This window comes from Gymnodraco acuticeps, unplaced genomic scaffold (genome assembly GCF_902827175.1).
Source record: "Gymnodraco acuticeps unplaced genomic scaffold, fGymAcu1.1, whole genome shotgun sequence".
NCBI classification, from domain to species: domain Eukaryota; kingdom Metazoa; phylum Chordata; class Actinopteri; order Perciformes; family Bathydraconidae; genus Gymnodraco; species Gymnodraco acuticeps.
Window position 1 is genome coordinate 564,037 of NW_022989949.1, and position 16,786 is coordinate 580,822.

Consider the following 16,786-nt stretch of genomic DNA (forward strand, 5'->3'; position numbering starts at 1 on the left):
CTTTGTTTAAGTACCCATCAGGTGCAGTGGGGACTGCAGACTACAAGTGGCAGCTTCATTATCATGTCCAGACTTCACAAGGCTTCAAAGTTGGTCAACTACTAGGACACAGCACCCCTCTTCACCACCTTTATCTGCATCGTATGGGCCCCACAGGGGTCTGGGTCTTCGTCTACTTTGCCTGGGTGGTAACCCAAAAGGTCACTACCAATGTAGGGCAAATAAAATAGGCAAAAGTTAGTGATATAATGACTCAAGGCAGTTTGTTAATCTGTTGGTTATAGGCTTGAATCTTCAGTTCCCAATGGTAATTGTAACTTTTGTTCCACTCCCAACTTTGATTTACATCTGTCTTAACTTAATGTTCACAACACAACCCTTGGCCATTAAGATGGTAAACTAGTCCGACTCAATCAAAAACCTTAACATTATTATTAGTCCAGGCTAACAGCAAATAAAATGCTTGTTGTGTCTTCTTTAAAGCGACGCTTTTGAGAAGCCTGACCCTCTTTTCAGACGATTGTGCTGAAGACATGTCCCTATACACGGGTATTGATTCAGCTACAATGGCACAGAGAATTACTTTAGAGCTGCGGGAGAATGAGGAAGATCTTTGTAGGTTTGGCGAAATAGACCTCTTCTTTTGCTGTCCTCGGGAGTCTTTGTTAGCAGCAGTGTTTTCGGAAACTACAAGGACTGCGCTGTCTCCGATTCTACTCAACTTCATCCAGAGTTGGCTTCACTGAGGAAGTAGATAAATCCTTTCATTTAGCCTGGCAAACAAAGTGACATATAGAAGCTTTTTGTTCCCTTTTTGACACTTCTGTGGTATAATGCATGGCCAGAAGTGGGAGAAGTACTCAGATCTTGTACTTTAGTAAAAGTAGAAGTACCACAGTGTATGAATACTCGGTTTTAAGTAAAAGTCCTGCAAAAAATATGACTCAAGTAAAAGTACATAAGTATTATCATCAAAATATACTTCAAGTACCAAAAGTAAAAGTAGTCATTGTGCAGATTGGTCCATTTCAGAATAATATATATGATATGTTTTATAATGATTGATCATGAAAGTGTTCTCAAAGCTGGTAAAGGTGCAGCTAGTCTGAATGACTTTGTGTACTGCAGGGTAGCTTGTAGATTTACTCCAGGTGGAACTAAAGTCTGATTCAACACTTGATTAGATTTCACATCATTCATCCACATCTGTAAAGTAACAAGGTACAAAATAAATGAATGTAGTAAAATAACATGTTTTACCTATGAATTGTAGTGGAATGGAAATACGCAAGTAAAGTACAAGTCTCTCAAAATTGTACTTAAGTAGAGTTATTGAGGAAATCTACTTAGTTACTTCCCACCTCTGCATGGCCAAAATGAGCCATGGCCCCCGTTTACTTCCCCATTCTTCCCACACTGTGCCCAGATTATTTGTTATAATCTTTTCTCATTGCATCTGTGTTTTTGCATGGAATCTGCTCAGTGAAAGCACTGTCACTATAAATGGATGGATTTAACTCAGGAGTCCTAACTCTCCATGCAGTTAATTAGTTTGGGGACGCCAGCATTGTTGGTGACATCACCAGATCAGCTGGGATCATGTGATTACACATCAACATATCCATTCACCCAAATAATCTCATCTCAAAGATCCACTAACTTGCTTGTTTTGAGCTTTCAATTGTGATGACAGCTAGATTTAAACTGTCTTTGGATGTAAAAAAAAAAGACATTTGACATTGATATTGAACAAAATACAGCACCTCCACAACACTAGATAGATAGTCCTGCTTTAATTGTATTCCCAAATGTAACTCTTTCAGTTTGCTTTGTTATGGTTTTTAGAGGGATATGCATATTTAAAATAAGTGGAAGTACATCCAGATAACTCCAGTTTGAACTTCTCTCATAACTGAATAAAGGACTACTGCCGAGAGAGGAAAATGGTGAGCAGCATGTTTGCAGTGGAAACAGCTTTGTTTCATGAAATGCAGAAGAATGACTCTTTCTCCAGCTTCCCGAAAGGGCAACTCCATCAATTGTCTTGTGAAGTACTACTTCATATGGTATATCCAAAGGGAGCTGTGTTAAGCTTGATGAAACACATCTATGTTGAGTCGATGTTATTTGGGGCTAAAGACGGTTGTGTGTAAGATTAAAGAAACAAAGCGGAAGTGCCTTAAAACAATGAATTCTGAGGGCCAGCAATGGTCAATTTCACTGGTTGCAAAAAGAGGTCTGATTCTATAAAAGTCTATGAAAAAGTGATCCTTCTTCTGATTTGATTTATACTCTCCTTTAGTATTTTCTGATGAGTTAATGATCTCAATTGGTAGTTTTAAGTCTTCTGCAATACAGGGTGGTGTTCATTGAGTAAATGATGATCCAGTTCAGAAAAAATTAGACAATGAAGCAGAGTATGATTTAGGGTGTGTCTATTTTGTGATTGACATTGGGTCAATTCATGATCAATTCATGGCTGCCTAGAAAGTCTTGTTCAGTGTTCAGTGATTCTTAGCTCCATCCTCTTATGTTGTTTCTGGTTCCAAAAAACAAAGATGGAGATGGCAAAAATGCCAAGTTTGAGACTTCAGAACAAAACACCGCAAACCAGTGAGTGAAGTTTAAGTGGTTACGTCCACTTCCTGTATACATTTTATGATCTGACATAATTAAAGCAGAGGAATCGTCTTTTCTTGAAGTCATCATTTTTAAACATCTAACTGCATCAGAGAAGCACAAGCAACTATCCAACAAGTTATTTGGCCGTTAAATGTTTCTGCTACATGGCTTCAGTAAAACCCCATTACATACCACTCTAGATCAATCACCTGTTGGATACAACATTCCAAAAAGTAAGTATATCATGACTAAAATCCTGCCACACACTCCCATGAGGACAGGTGAGACTTTCCAGCCTTGGCTGACTAATGCATTCATTTTTGTGTTTTTAATTGATTTTTGTGTGAAGGTGTGTGTCGGCAACATCCCACCATAAGAGTGTGTAAGAGTGAGTTTTAGTTAGTTGGAGAGTGCTTTACGGACGTGTGTGTGTGTGTGTGTGTGTGTGTGTGTGTGTGTGTGTGTGTGCGCGCGTGCGCGTGCTGCAGGTGTGTGTTTGTGACTGTGTGTATGTGACTAATTGGGAATTGTGAGGTTCCAGTCTCCCGTTTCCATCACCATGACAACCTTGTGTGGAATCCCTTCAAAACCTCCTCCTCCTCCTCCTCCTCCTCCTCCTCCTCCTCCTCCTCCTCCTCCTCCTCCTCCTCCTCCTCCTCCTCCTCCTCCTCCTCCTGGCTTTCCCTTTTCAAAAACAACTCGCTGAGACTCACACGCTCAGCTTTTGCTTTTCTTCATCTATCTGTCAACTTCTGAGATGTTCTGCTCCCTCTGTCCTCTCATACACTTCCTTTACACTTGTGTGTCCCATCAGACACAACATGGCGGTCAGTTCATCCCTTTAGAGGTGACTTAAAAACAATGTGTATCTGTTTGATTGTCAAGGTTTAAAGAGCTGAAATGAAGACAGTTTTCAGCACTGTCTCTCTTCATCCACATCACCGTCCACCACACTGAGGATATCATTCAAAAAGTTCCATTCTTAAGCTCGCTGTTTTCTTCCGGTGTTCATTCAATAATGCAGGGATTGGAGCTGCCTTCCTTCAGCTCAGTGAGCACAGCTGTGAAAGAGCCCGTGGCAAACATATTAAACCACTAAAGCTGGCACCATACCAATAGACAATTGGACAGATTTGGGGTTGCGGTGGCATTCCCTGAACCCATTAACTGCCAAAATAATCCTGATATGTCTCCCCAAATGGGATTAAAATATATTTACAAATGAAAGTGTGAAAGGAAAAGCAATGCAGTATTGTTCAGATACCCACAACTGCCAATGAGGACATGCTAACTTGGAAGCGTCAGCAGCATGTTAGCTTGTAGCTATAGCTCGCACTATCCCTGTTTTAAACTAACAATAAAAATACATTCAAATGTCTATCTGGCACTGAAACTTGTATAAGCCTGGCTTATTCTGTCTTCCTAGCCACGACTTTCCCCATCTTAGTTTTTGTTCTCTTTTTTGGCACAGAACGTGGCAAACAAAAAAAGCAGCAAGCTAACGACGACGGTCTGCCACAACGTTTTTCAGAAGTCACGTTTGATCATGAGAGGTTCTGTGATGACAGCTGTGAAAGAGCCCAAACTAGCCTATTAAACCATTAATGCCGACCCCATAGCAATAGACCATTGGACAGATTTGGGGTAGGTTCCAGGCTGTTCTGAACCCATTAACTGCCAAACTAATCCTGTAATATCTCCCCAAATGTGATATCTATATAATATATTAACAACTCAATGGAATATTAAACAGAAACCCGCAACTGCTAATGAAAATAACTCGGAAGCGTCAACAGCATGTTAGCTTGTAGCTATAGCTCGCACTAGCCCAGTTTCAAACTATCAATAATTGCTACGTGTGTAAACCTTGCCAAGTCTGTATTCCCAGACAAAACTTTGCCCACTTTTCCTGTTTTTTGGCGCAAAACGTACAGAAATGCAGCAAACTAACGACGACGGTCAACCACAATATCTTTCTGAAGTCACATGTTAGGTTCTGTCCCTAGATTTGCCATTCTGGTATGTAACAATATTTTTTTTAAAAACACTATTGTCCACCCTGAAAATGTAGTTTACCACACTGTGTTAGATCTTCTGACCAGATTCTAGCATGCCGATGCTCAGACGCGTTTCAAGAATTAGCTAATCCATGGTAGGAGAAAATGGCAGGTTAAGGTTGATGTGTATAATTTAATACATTAGTCATATCAGCTTTACAAAGCGTGACAGGCTCATGGCTTTTTATCCGTCTGTGTTGTTTTGTAGTTTTTTCTGCTCTCTAGTGGCTAAAAATCATTGAATGCTGCTTTAACCTAATTATGCCATAATATCTCCTGCTGACTTAAATGTGGACTCACTAAGCATGTCAGAGCACCGAGTCACATGACTTCTTTTAGCGTTAAAGAGCTTTGACCATGACATTTCCATTAAAGCCTCTCATTCACAATGCCCACAAAGTAATGAGAGGATCCAAATGTTATGGAACTCAGTGAGGTAAAAACAGCTTGATGGAAAGGAGGGAAAATCTGAATGAGCAGAAATTAAGTGGGATGAAATCAAGAAGTAAGAAGGGCAGCAGAGTGGGGGTGGGGGTGTGTCGATTATAGGGTGAGAAAGAAGCAGTGAAGACGGGCAAATGAAAGCCACAAAATGAAGGAAGAAAAGGGAGACCAAGATGGCGAAGGGAGAACAAGAGAGGAGGAGGAGGGACGAAAGGATGAAGGGATGGATGATGAAGGGGTGGGGTGTGAGGGTTCAGTGCAGGAGGGTGGTTTTGGGTGACAGGCCTCATTGAATAGACCTCTATTCTCCCCTCTGCTGGCTTCTCTTCTCATGCAAAGCAGGCCTGTTCAGCCTCCCAGCCATCCGTCACACAACAGAAAGACCATGGCAGGCCCTTTACGAGCCTCACACTCGCATAATCCTCCCCCCCACCATCTCTCAACCCCACAATCCAGCACCCAACAGGGGGTGGAGTGGGTAACAGGAGTGTGTGTGTGTGTGTGTGTGCGTGCGTGCGTGCGTGTGTGTGTGTGTGTGCGCGCTTGCGTTGGGCAGTTGGGGGATGGGCACCGGGGGTGTCTTCGCCAAGAAGGGCCACCTAGGCTGAGTGTGGGACAAAAAAAAAAAAAAAAGCAGAGACGTAACTTGTTTTGAGGCTGCATGGACGTCATATTGGGACACCGGGGAGGTTAGGAGGGGTTAACCTGCCTGGGACTTAGGGTGTGTGTGTGTGTGTGTGTGTGTGTGTGTGTGTGTGTGTGTGTGTGTGTGTGTGTGTGTGTGTGTGTGTGTGTGTGTGTGGCTACAAGTTAATGACAGCTGGAGAGAGAGCAGTTTTTATTAGTGTTATTCGTGCTGATGCAGGACGCATATTCACCACTGTGCATGACAATGCTGCATACATACATACAGAGGACTGGATGTTTGTGTGTGTGTGTGTGTGTGTGTGTGTGTGTGTGTGTGTGTGTGCGTGTGACATTAAGCCTGTCCTCACTACTTCAGAACTGTTTAAAGGTTAGTCATTGGTTATAGGGTTAAGGTTAGACTTATGTTTAGGTTGGGGTTAGACACGTTGTGACAGTTAGCGTTCTGGACTAGGGAATGCGTCACATATAATTAAAGACAATTAAAAGACAAATGTGTGTGTCTTGTGTCCTGTTGTGCTACATCCTATAGAGTTGTGCTTTCAAGCTGTGTAAAGATGACACTTAGTTGGTGACTTCAGTATTTTTCAACATGGGCTTTATTTTTTAAATGTTTTGGGGTTTAAAAGGCTAAATATTTTTTTTAAAAGTGCTCCAGTTAAGTGAAGGCACTGTAATAAATGTAATCACTTTTATTTGATGTGCATTAATGCTGTTGCCCAGATATATAACATATTACAGAACTCAATACTGGAAAAACTTTAAATTTAAATAGACACAAACACATGGAAAGTAGGGTCCAAGTTAAATGATTTGTAAACTTTACCAGACTCACATAGTCTGGTTTGAAAATATGCTTTGTTGAACCTGCTGCAGGTGTTCAGTTCTCTTTAAAATAAAAACACAATACATGAAAATTGCAAAAGACAGAAATTATGTTTATTCTCTATTACTATAACATCTTACTGACTTGCTCAATTCATGGCAGAGCTGTGTGTTTGGAGTTTTCTGCCACAGCCTGGCCAGATAAAATATCTTTGAGGAGGGAAATTAGTGCATTTTTACTCTTACTTTATTTTTTCTGATCACCTTCACACAAATCCTATAATTTGTAACAATTAGGAACGAGGAACTGCAAAGGCAATACAGAGTGAAAGTGACAACACCCACTCAGTCAAAGAAGTACTTCCTGCTGTGAGGCAACAGCAACATGACAACTATATGTACTACAATAAAGGAAGGACAGTAGGCTACAGAATGTAGATTTTGACCTGGGATATTGTCTGATATTGATGTCATTCCTGATATCCTGGGCTTAACAGACATGTATATATATTTTAGACAAGTTCTCTCCAGCATACATCTCTCTAATACCCCCCTGCTGTACTGTAACTATACCGCTCAGCCTACGGCTACAGATAAATCATTGAACCACTTAAACAAATTCATGAATTCTGAGTCCATCTGGGACTGACATAAAGCAGTCAGGCCTTTGACAGAGTGGGTGGCCCTCACATTCACACCCTGGAGGGCCCCAGCACAACTACAGTCTGTGTACTGTGCAGCTCCACTGCGGCACATTAACCATTGCTCAAGGGCACTGCAGTGGTGGTAATGAGGGAGATGCAAGCGCTGTTCTATTGATATTTATCCTGTCATGGGAAATTGAACAGGTGGCCCTCTTAAATGTTTATTCAAAAAAAGGACCCCTTAAATATAGATACACCATTAACATTGTCCCTAGAACTATGTTTTACATTTCTGTAGTCTTAGTTATGTAAAAGTGATGTGTTTTTAAACACGTTATACATACAATGCATAATTTCTAAAATAGAAATGCTTATCAGAGCATCGCATACACACACATAAGAGAAGATCGCATGTTATAAAATCGCAGATTCCTATATATGATATACAAAATAATGTACAATAACTTTGATTATTTTGGGAATTGTGAGGTTCCAGTCTCCCGTTTATTTGCAAGCACTTTTTCCTGGGTCTAATACAAATGATGTATTAACCAGTGACAGATGGACACCTGAGCCAATATACCGTGTTAATATAATCATATGATATATTTTGTTGGATAATATCTATGATGTGTGATCCTCAACACTGACACACACAGCATCTATGCCTAAGAGGAGCTCTCCGCACAGGACGTGATGCGGTGAACCTGAGTGTAACGCAGTGATGGGCAATGTCTCCCTCTAGTGGCAGGAACGTTTATTACACCTGAGACACAGAGTCCATGTTTATTTTTCGCGTTCAGCTTTCAGGACTAGGATAACATTTTCTTTATAATACTATCGGTTTTAAATACTGTTATAGCCAATTGTAGGAAAATCTTAAATATGAAAACGTACATGCAGCCATTCTCATTGGTACTTATGGTTTAACCTTTAACGCTTCAATATTCCATGGTTTTATGCACAATGGCGTCACGGCTATCAGTAAAAGGATGCGTCACGCCTCTTAAACTAAATTATTGTCTTCATTAGGGCTCGAAATTACGGCTCCAGTTTTTTGGCATTAACATATTTTTCTCATGGGTTATTTGTTAAATTTCCCCGTTATTGAAAACTTTTTATCAGTTTAATACGTTTATGGGACTTCATTTTTTAGATATATACCGTTATCAATGTTCAATTGGGCATAAAATCGATTGAGTTTGTATACCGTATACAAACTTTAGAAGGTCGTTGTGACGTCAGAGTCGAACAGCTGTACAGGTCCTAGTGAGGTTACAGGGGATGTTTAAATGTTCTACTTTATTTATACACGTGACTAAAAGGATAAGACACTGATATACAATTAAATGTTTATTGCGGAAAGACAACCAGTATTGACATGCTAAAATGTTTTAAATACCAGGATGAAAACTACTGCAACCACTGGTTCGATGCAGCTTATAATGGTAGAGCAATAAAGTTCACGATATAAATAATATTTCCGCGGTGCCTGAGACCAACATTTGGCATATTAACTGTGCAGGAAAAAAGCATCTCCAACTAAAACCTCAGTGGGTTCATGTTTTTTAGCGCAGGAAGTTCGGACCAAACCTCAGACCTCTCAGCAGCCAATCAGCGACAGCTTCGCAGCACAGGTGGGCGGGGCTCTAAAACCAGTGCTTCGGCTGTGATCTTAGTGTATATTCATTAAATACTAGCCTTTCCACAAAGGGTTTGGCCATATCAGCTTTCATGCTATTCAACAATGCAGAGGCCAGTTTACACTGATAAAGAGGAGAAACCTTTATTTTTTTAAAGACCATTAAAATAAATACTATACAGAATCCAATGTAGAAAACTTGATACCGGTTCGGTCTCAAAAGGTTAACAATTCCGTAAATTCATTTTAAAAAATAGCACTGACTACACACCTCAAAACATGACGGTTCTCCTACACACCAAACCCCATGATGACAGGCATTTTAATGAGCGCTTAAAGAGAAGGGGGGGTCTCTATATACTTCATCTGTAGTTTGGTCCTTTCATATGAGCTCAGACTGCACCCCACACCAAACATTTTGGCGAGGGAAGTTACAAAAACACTCCGCCACAATATCAGAAAAACGCCAACAAAAAAATCAAGTGTCAAAAAATAAAATCTAAATGAACAATAACTCGAAGATGAATATGGAACGCGCTTGTCAGGGTCGAGAGGCAAAGTCCCCACAGCACTCACCGTTGTTTTTGCCTCCAAACATCTGATGCCACCAGTCTTCAACTGAATGCTACTTGCCCAAATGACTACAAGTCAAGCAGTTTGTACAATAGCAATTAAAATATATATGTGAAACAGCAGTAAAGGATCGAAACGGTAAACCACTCAATCATGTTGGATTTTACTATATAGGTCTTTTTATTGAATATGCCCCGTGTACTCTAGCCCCAAAACCTTTTCTTAACATGATCATGGATACGAGTAAAAAGGCGCTTTTCAGTACACCGAAGGTTGTTTAAATACTGATCTGGTCAAATGCAGCACTTCCCATTCCATTAAGATCATTTTTGTGTTAAGGCCAAACTGAACTGCAGCCTAACCTAACGTCACCAGGCAGTGCAGACCTGGTGACGGTGCGAGGTGCAAATCACAGCCATATTGACCAAAAGTGTCGATGACTGTCAGAATGTTATCAATTGAGCCGGGTTGTTATTAATGTTAAGATTTTTCTAACAGCAAGAGCCAAAATACTTTTGATCATCAACTTGTTTAGGAGTTTTAATGTGCTTTTGTAAACGCGGTTATGTTTTTGCATGTCTGGGACCCGGTTACAAACTGATTTGGATGATGTTTTTGTCCTCAGTTTGCAAAAATATATTTTATTCAATGCTTTTAAGGTTTATACGCGGGACTAGCTGCAGAAAATAATTGAGGTGCCAATATTAGGTAATGGACTATGGCAAGCAGATGAGGCAGGTCAGTAATTCATCCTTCCAAAACGACCGATAACTTTTTCAAAGGTTAGGAAGGAATAATGGCCACATTCTTCCTTTCCTTAGAATGTAGAGGGTAAAGTCATTGTGGAATTTAGCAAAAGGAAGTTCTCAGAATTCAGATCGTATAAGAAACAAGGTTTGACTGCTAAAATAAGTGGAGGGGGTGGCAAAGGGCGCATGGAGTAGTCTAGATAAGGTCGGCCACATTCATGGGCATCTCCTCGACGGTGGTGTTGTAGAATGTCTCAATGTCCCTCAGGGTTCGCTTGTCGTCCTCAGTCACCATGTTGATGGCTACACCCTTTCTGCCAAAACGACCACCGCGACCAATCCTGAATAGAAAATAATAAGATCAGTTTAAATTGAAACAATACAAGAGCATGGGGCTGATCTAAACAGTCAAAAAAGTGCATTTGAAAGACCCATGTCAATGTTATTTAATGTGCACTGCTTGTTCCTTCTCACCTGTGGATGTAGTTCTCCCTGTTGGTCGGCAGGTCGTAGTTGATGACTAGGGACACCTGCTGAACATCAATACCTCTGGCCTGAGGAGAAACATAGTGAGCATTAATTACAAGCTATAGATAAAAGGAGTAGACATGACTGCGGTCAAGGGCCAACTTTACACTGTATAAAAATCACTACTTTTGGTAGAGGTTAAAGAAGTATTGCTTTAACTGAACTACTGCCAGGTAAACACGTGTTCAATCAAAATTAAGTGCACAAAATGATTAGACATACAATCTAAACATTGAAAGACAAAAGGGATGTATTCCGCCAATTAGTTGTGAGTCAAGGACTAGAGCCCAGCTACAGTGGAGGGCAGAAAGCTTCTCTACCAAGGAACATTCAGTCCCACTCCATCACTGCAGATGGGAGGAGAGGGAACCCTGGACAGCACAGAACTCTGATTTAAAGCAAACCTGAATTTGTAAAGAGAAAAGGTCTGTGCATTTATTGTACATACCAGCAGGTCAGTGGTGATCAGGACTCGACTGGAGCCAGAGCGGAACTCCCTCATAATCAAGTCTCTCTCTTTCTGGTCCATGTCACCGTGCTGAAAGAAATCAGGGACATCAGTAAGACAGACAATGAAAAGACATGAACCAGCAACATGGCATGAAGATTCCAATCGGGAGCACAATTGACTTTTTTTCACAGGACAAATAACTTGTGTTGGTTAGAATGCAAGTAGTCCAAATGATTAGACATACAATGCAAACATTGAAAGACAAAAGGGATGTATTCCGCCAATTAGTTGTGAGTCAAGGACTAGAGCCCAGCTACAGTGGAGGGCAGAACGCTTCTCTACCAAGGAACATTCAGTCCCACTCCATCACTGCAGATGGGAGGAGAGGGAACCCTGGACAGCACACCCGTATATCCGGGTGTTTTGATGTGGATAAGTGGATGATCTTACCAGAGCAGACACAGTGAAGTCTCTGGCATGCATCTTCTCAGTCAGCCAGTCCACTTTCCTCCTTGTGTTGATGAAGATGACCGCTTGTGTGATGGTCAGGGTTTCGTACAGGTCACACAGTGTGTCCAGCTTCCATTCCTGAGAAACAACCGCAAGGTCAGACACAGCCAAACTGAAAAATCATTTTCTTTTAGGACCCTCATGGTAGTTTAGTCATGCGGGATTATGCTTGTACATTTGTTTACACTAGCTGACGACTCTTTTGAGCGTGATGGCTGCTGTATTCAGAAGTGAAGTAAGATCATGTCTCTGGATCCCTGCTGCATTGAGCACTCAGGCCAACAAAACGCCAACCTGAGTTACAATACAGCATGAGGAAACAGAGTCAGCTGACACGCATGGTTATCATCATTATACAGCAGGTCTTCTGAGTGTTTGTAGGTGCCGCCATGTGTTACGTTTGAGTTCAGACATTCTAGTAAGCGAGCGCAATATAAATAGACCGACTAGTTCAAATTAAAAGGGAAGTCCGTTTGATAACCTCCACACTTTACTTTCAGTGACATTTAGGAGTCAAATATTTGTCTAAAAAATAAATAGATTAACATTTCTCCCTCATTTTCTTAGAATGCTGACGAAAAGCGATAAATGAAACGTTTCTTCACCTCTTTCTCCACATTGATGTAGAACTGACGGATACCCTCAAGGGTCAGCTCTTCCTTCTTCACCAGGATTCTGATGGGTTCACGCATGAACTTCTTTGTGACCTCCAAGACATCAGCTGGCATGGTGGCCGACAGTAGGACAACCTGAAACCGGACGAGAGAAACGGGTTAAAACCGGAATGAAAACAAAAAACTGATCAATATAGCCCATCTAAACATTAAAGACAAAAGGGATGTATTCCGCCAATTAGTTGTGAGTCAAGGACTAGAGCCCAGCTACAGTGGAGGGCAGAACGCTTCTCTACCAAGGAACATTCAGTCCCACTCCATCACTGCAGACGGGAGGAGAGGGAACCCTGGACAGCACAGAACTCTGATTTAAAGCAAACCTGACACTGTCTCTGGTAAACTACAGGAATAATTCAAAGCTCTCACCTGTGTGCTGCTTGCCAGTTTCTGGAAAATCTCATAGATCTGGTCCTTGAACCCTCTACTAAGCATCTCGTCGGCCTCATCCAGAACAAACATTTTGATGTACTTGGCAGCTGCAAGGAAATGCAAATTAAATAAATAAACCAGAATGAACACGTTGTATGCAGTCTTATTTGAATGTTTCAGGTCTGATGCAAGAAAACATGCGGGATGGGTTTGATTAGTCGCAGGCAAAAACAGGAGCTGTATTCAGAAGTGAAGTATGATCACGTCTCTGAATCTCTGCTGTGCCGAGGGCTTAGGCCAGCAAAACGCCAACCTGAGCCACAGCACAGCAGCAGGAAACAAGAGTCAGCTGACACGCATGGGTTTCATCATTATACAGCAGGAATTCTGATAAACCAATTGATCTTCCACCTTTTAATTAATTTAAGCATATGCAGCATGCGACTACAGTTGACTGTCTAAGGACAGGTGTCATACTAACATTTCAGTCAAATAAAGACAGATCAGCACCGTAACACAATTGTTTCCTGTATGACTTACAGAGGTTTTTGCGACTCAACATGTCGAAGACGCGGCCGGGGGTTCCCACCACAATGTGAGGGGCTTCAGCTTGCAGTTTCTGCACTTCATTGCGAATGTTGGTCCCTCCGATACAGGCGTAGCAACTGGCTCCCATGTAGTCGCCCAAGGCCAGAACCACCTTCTGGATCTAAATATGGGCAAATAAAGTATTTTAATGGCCATCAAATGAATAGTAAATGTGAATAAATGTCAACAATGGCAGTATGCTGGATGGAGGTAAAACTAGTTTTATATTTGCCACGGAAGTACATTCAAAAATATTTAGGTTGAAGACCAAGACCCAGGTAAGGCTAAGTATAATGACTGTAATATGTATCATGTATACATTATTGTGCAATGTTTTGAGAAGGTCCCCATGAAGTAAATGTCATTAATTGTTATAGTCAGCATCTGGTGCCGAGTGCTGTAACAGCAGGGCATTTCATTTTAAACCAAAAACACATAGCTTCAGTGACTTCAGGTACAAGTGCTATTAGTTCCTTCTTTTAGGACCCTCATGGCAGTTTAGTCATGCAGATCTATTTGTTTACACTAGCTGATGACTCTTTTGAGCGTGATGGCTGCTGTATTCAGAAGTGAAGTAAGATCATGTCTCTGGATCCCTGCTGCATTGAGCACCCAGGCTAACAAAACGCCAACCTGAGTTACAATACAGCATGAGGAAACAGAGTCAGCTGACACGCATGGTTATCATCATTATACAGCAGGTCTTCTGAGTGTTTATAGGTGTTAAGCAGCCAGTAACTCTTGAACGCAAACGGCACTAATTAGTCTTTGTATTCGATCCGCTTCATTCGTCTATGAAACCAGCTCCCAAAAGAATCAAGTCTTTCAAATTAAAACTTCATTGCACATCTCTTTTTATTAGCTAAATGTAACTGTGTGCAAGCTTACCTGCTGAGCCAGCTCCCTGGTGGGAGCCAGGACCAGAGCCTGAGTGCCTTTCAGCTCCACATCAATCTGCTGGAGGATGGAGATGGCAAAGGTGGCAGTCTTCCCAGTGCCAGATTGGGCCTGAGCGATCACATCGTAACCTTAAAACAAAAACAAAGATATCAAACCACTGTTGTGTACACACAGAAAAACTACTTTTAAAATAACTTAGACAAACCCTTTAGTTAGAAACTAATGGATGCAAATAAAAAGTTATACAGACTTTGGCACAAGTGAAGAATTCCCTTTTATGAATGAGATGTTGGAACAATATCCGCTAGGGCTGTCAAGCATTACTGTCAGCCGGCACAAAAAAACACATCCCTACAAAGCTGGAATATTTTGTCTAGACTGGAAAGTCAGAGTACACAGGCCTAATGTTTATAAAAGAAAGAAACATTGAACAACAAAATGTTGAACAAGGAAAGAACAAGCCTTACTTACCCTTGATACAAGGCATAATGGCTCTCTGCTGGATAGCAGAGGGCTTCTCAAAACCATAGGCATAGATTCCTCTGAGGAGAGCCTCACGCAGAGCCATCTCATCGAAACTGTCCGTGATCTCGGTCCAGTTGCTCTGGAAGGGATAAGACAAACACAATATTAATCATGGAGTCAAGTGTACAGAACATGAAAAAGGGTTTGCTTACAATTATGTATAATCAGTTTGTACCATGCACCTGTATGGTAGTTTCAGCGTATTTAAGTCTTATAGTGGCCTATTAGTGCACTCACCTCGATGACCCCATCGGGCTCCATTCCTTCCGGGCCATTCTCTCTGTGAACGAGAAAACAATAAAGTTTGTTAAGCCTTGCAAACTTGAATCGTACAACACATTTTAACATAAAATTATTTTAATTAAATATTGTCAATTGAAACAATGGAAAATGTGGAGTCATGTTATAAATGTGACTGCATTGATTAAGACATGGCTTTAAAAGAAAATTCCCTTTTAAAGCCAATTATGGTCTCCACCCTTTTCCACCACCAGATTACACAATACACATTCTCCAGGCAATCAGACGATTGTGTTCCATAGTCACGCACACTTCTACCGACTAATTGCGACACATTTATTTTCTGTGCCGATAGATTATTTCTCTAAAACACAATGTTCGGCTAAATCCTCGTGCGTGTACGCAAACGCCTTTTCTCCAGTCCGCCATTTCTACTGCATTCACTCAAGATGGTCGTTTCTACTGTCGGGCTGAAAAAGTCGGAAGCCAGTCGACAGGAATGACGGCCTAACCAAGTAGAATAGCATTGTAGCTTTAAAAAAACCCGACATATTTTAGACTTTAACTTACTACAATTAACGATTGTTTGAAACAAAATTGTTCCAATGTCAAATTTGCTATTGGAAAGAATAAAAGGCTCGGTTACCTCTAACAGGGCCGCAATAGCCACTGCCAACAGGCCCTGCGCCTCTTTATGTGGCCTTTTAATAACTCGTAGCCAGTGAAACCCCTCTAATGTGCTTTTGCCCACACAAACAATGCATTTGTTTCACGAAGCTAACGCATATCACCTCGTTAGCATATGCTAACGGCATTAACCGGCCTACGCTACCGGCATTGTGCGCATCCCCTCGATTAGCGCTGCGCGGCCATGTGCGCCCGTCGTATGAACTGAACAAATCTCTTTACATTTACTGCGTTAACTACGAGATACGTTCACTATGTTAACACAAGCCGTTCATTACACCGTACTAATGTAAAATGTGTTAGTTATCATAATAGTGGAAACGGAAGCTTCTGGAATAGAAATTGAGGCCTAGACCAGACGCACTCACGTGCTACGCAAGGCGCCGGTTGCCATTTAATTTGCTTCAGCGACGTTCAGGACCAACAGCAAAAGCCATTATTAGTACCACCAAATAAACGTGACACGATTTACGGGGTAAAATAAACATATTGAACGTAAAATAGTGAGTTTTAACTCGAGTCGTCATATTGTTTTATTAAATATGAAGAGCTGTGACGTTAGTCCGAGGCAGGCTATCGTTAGGCCTAACCGTTGCCGAGCAAATAAACCGTAAGATGCTCCGTTTAACGTCTACATTCCACATAGTCGTCGATAAGAAAGACTAACACACCTACGATAACAGATTAATCGTACTCTAAATCGTGAAATGCACACAAAAACATAAAATCGTTTCCTTACCTATTGTCATATTCAGCCGACATTATTCCAAAGAAAGAAACTGCGGCAGAGATGTGTTATATACGTTGACAACACACAAAGGGGCCTTCTCATTGCAACAGATCCCCGTCACTTAGCTATAAGCCCGCCCACGGACACTTTTGATTGGTTCAATTTTACGTCACATAGGGGTAGGCGGGTCGTAACGTCTTTAGTGGCGCATGATTTTCTCGGCGTTAGCAGGCCAGAGGGGCGGTGTTTATATGTTGCGAAAAACTGTATGGGGCAAATCAAGCTGCTTCTCCCGCGATACGCTGTAGAACAAAGTTAAGGTTCCCCATTCCTAGACCAGCCATTCGTCAACGCAGACAGAAGGCCGTACCTAGGGTAGAATT

General features: G+C 41.4%; 1 protein-coding gene and 3 non-coding genes across 4 annotated transcripts; all 4 read right to left on the reverse strand.

Annotated features, from left to right (window-relative positions):
- Positions 1-8,577: 8,577 nt before the first annotated feature.
- eif4a1a (eukaryotic translation initiation factor 4A1A) lies at positions 8,578-16,589 on the reverse strand. Its single transcript, XM_034210534.1, has 11 exons — positions 16,413-16,589; positions 14,984-15,026; positions 14,693-14,825; positions 14,210-14,349; positions 13,274-13,442; positions 12,731-12,840; positions 12,296-12,439; positions 11,631-11,768; positions 11,178-11,267; positions 10,676-10,755; positions 8,578-10,542 (listed from the first exon to the last, which is right to left on the reverse strand). The coding sequence occupies exons 1-11, from the start codon at positions 16,433-16,435 to the stop codon at positions 10,398-10,400; spliced, it is 1,215 nt and encodes a 404-aa protein (XP_034066425.1). The 5' UTR covers positions 16,436-16,589; the 3' UTR covers positions 8,578-10,397.
- On the reverse strand, positions 11,910-12,048 carry LOC117542774. The gene has a single exon (XR_004568485.1). It is a non-coding gene; the product is annotated as a small nucleolar RNA SNORD10 (small nucleolar RNA).
- LOC117542772 lies at positions 12,972-13,111 on the reverse strand. Its single transcript, XR_004568483.1, has one exon. It is a non-coding gene; the product is annotated as a small nucleolar RNA SNORD10 (small nucleolar RNA).
- On the reverse strand, positions 13,880-14,018 carry LOC117542773. Its single transcript, XR_004568484.1, has one exon. It is a non-coding gene; the product is annotated as a small nucleolar RNA SNORD10 (small nucleolar RNA).
- Positions 16,590-16,786: the final 197 nt, after the last annotated feature.

What these genes read in the sequence shown, in the direction of transcription:
- eif4a1a (XM_034210534.1), bottom strand. Translation starts at nt 16,435, where the DNA reads ATGTCGGCTGAATATGACAATAG. An exon ending in AACTGGCAAGCAGCACACAG is followed by an intron (nt 12,440 to 12,730) that starts GTGAGAGCTTTG and finishes GTCCGGTTTCAG; the next exon opens with GTTGTCCTACTGTCGGCCAC. An exon ending in ACTTCACTGTGTCTGCTCTG is followed by an intron (nt 11,268 to 11,630) that starts GTAAGATCATCC and finishes GATTTCTTTCAG; the next exon opens with CACGGTGACATGGACCAGAA.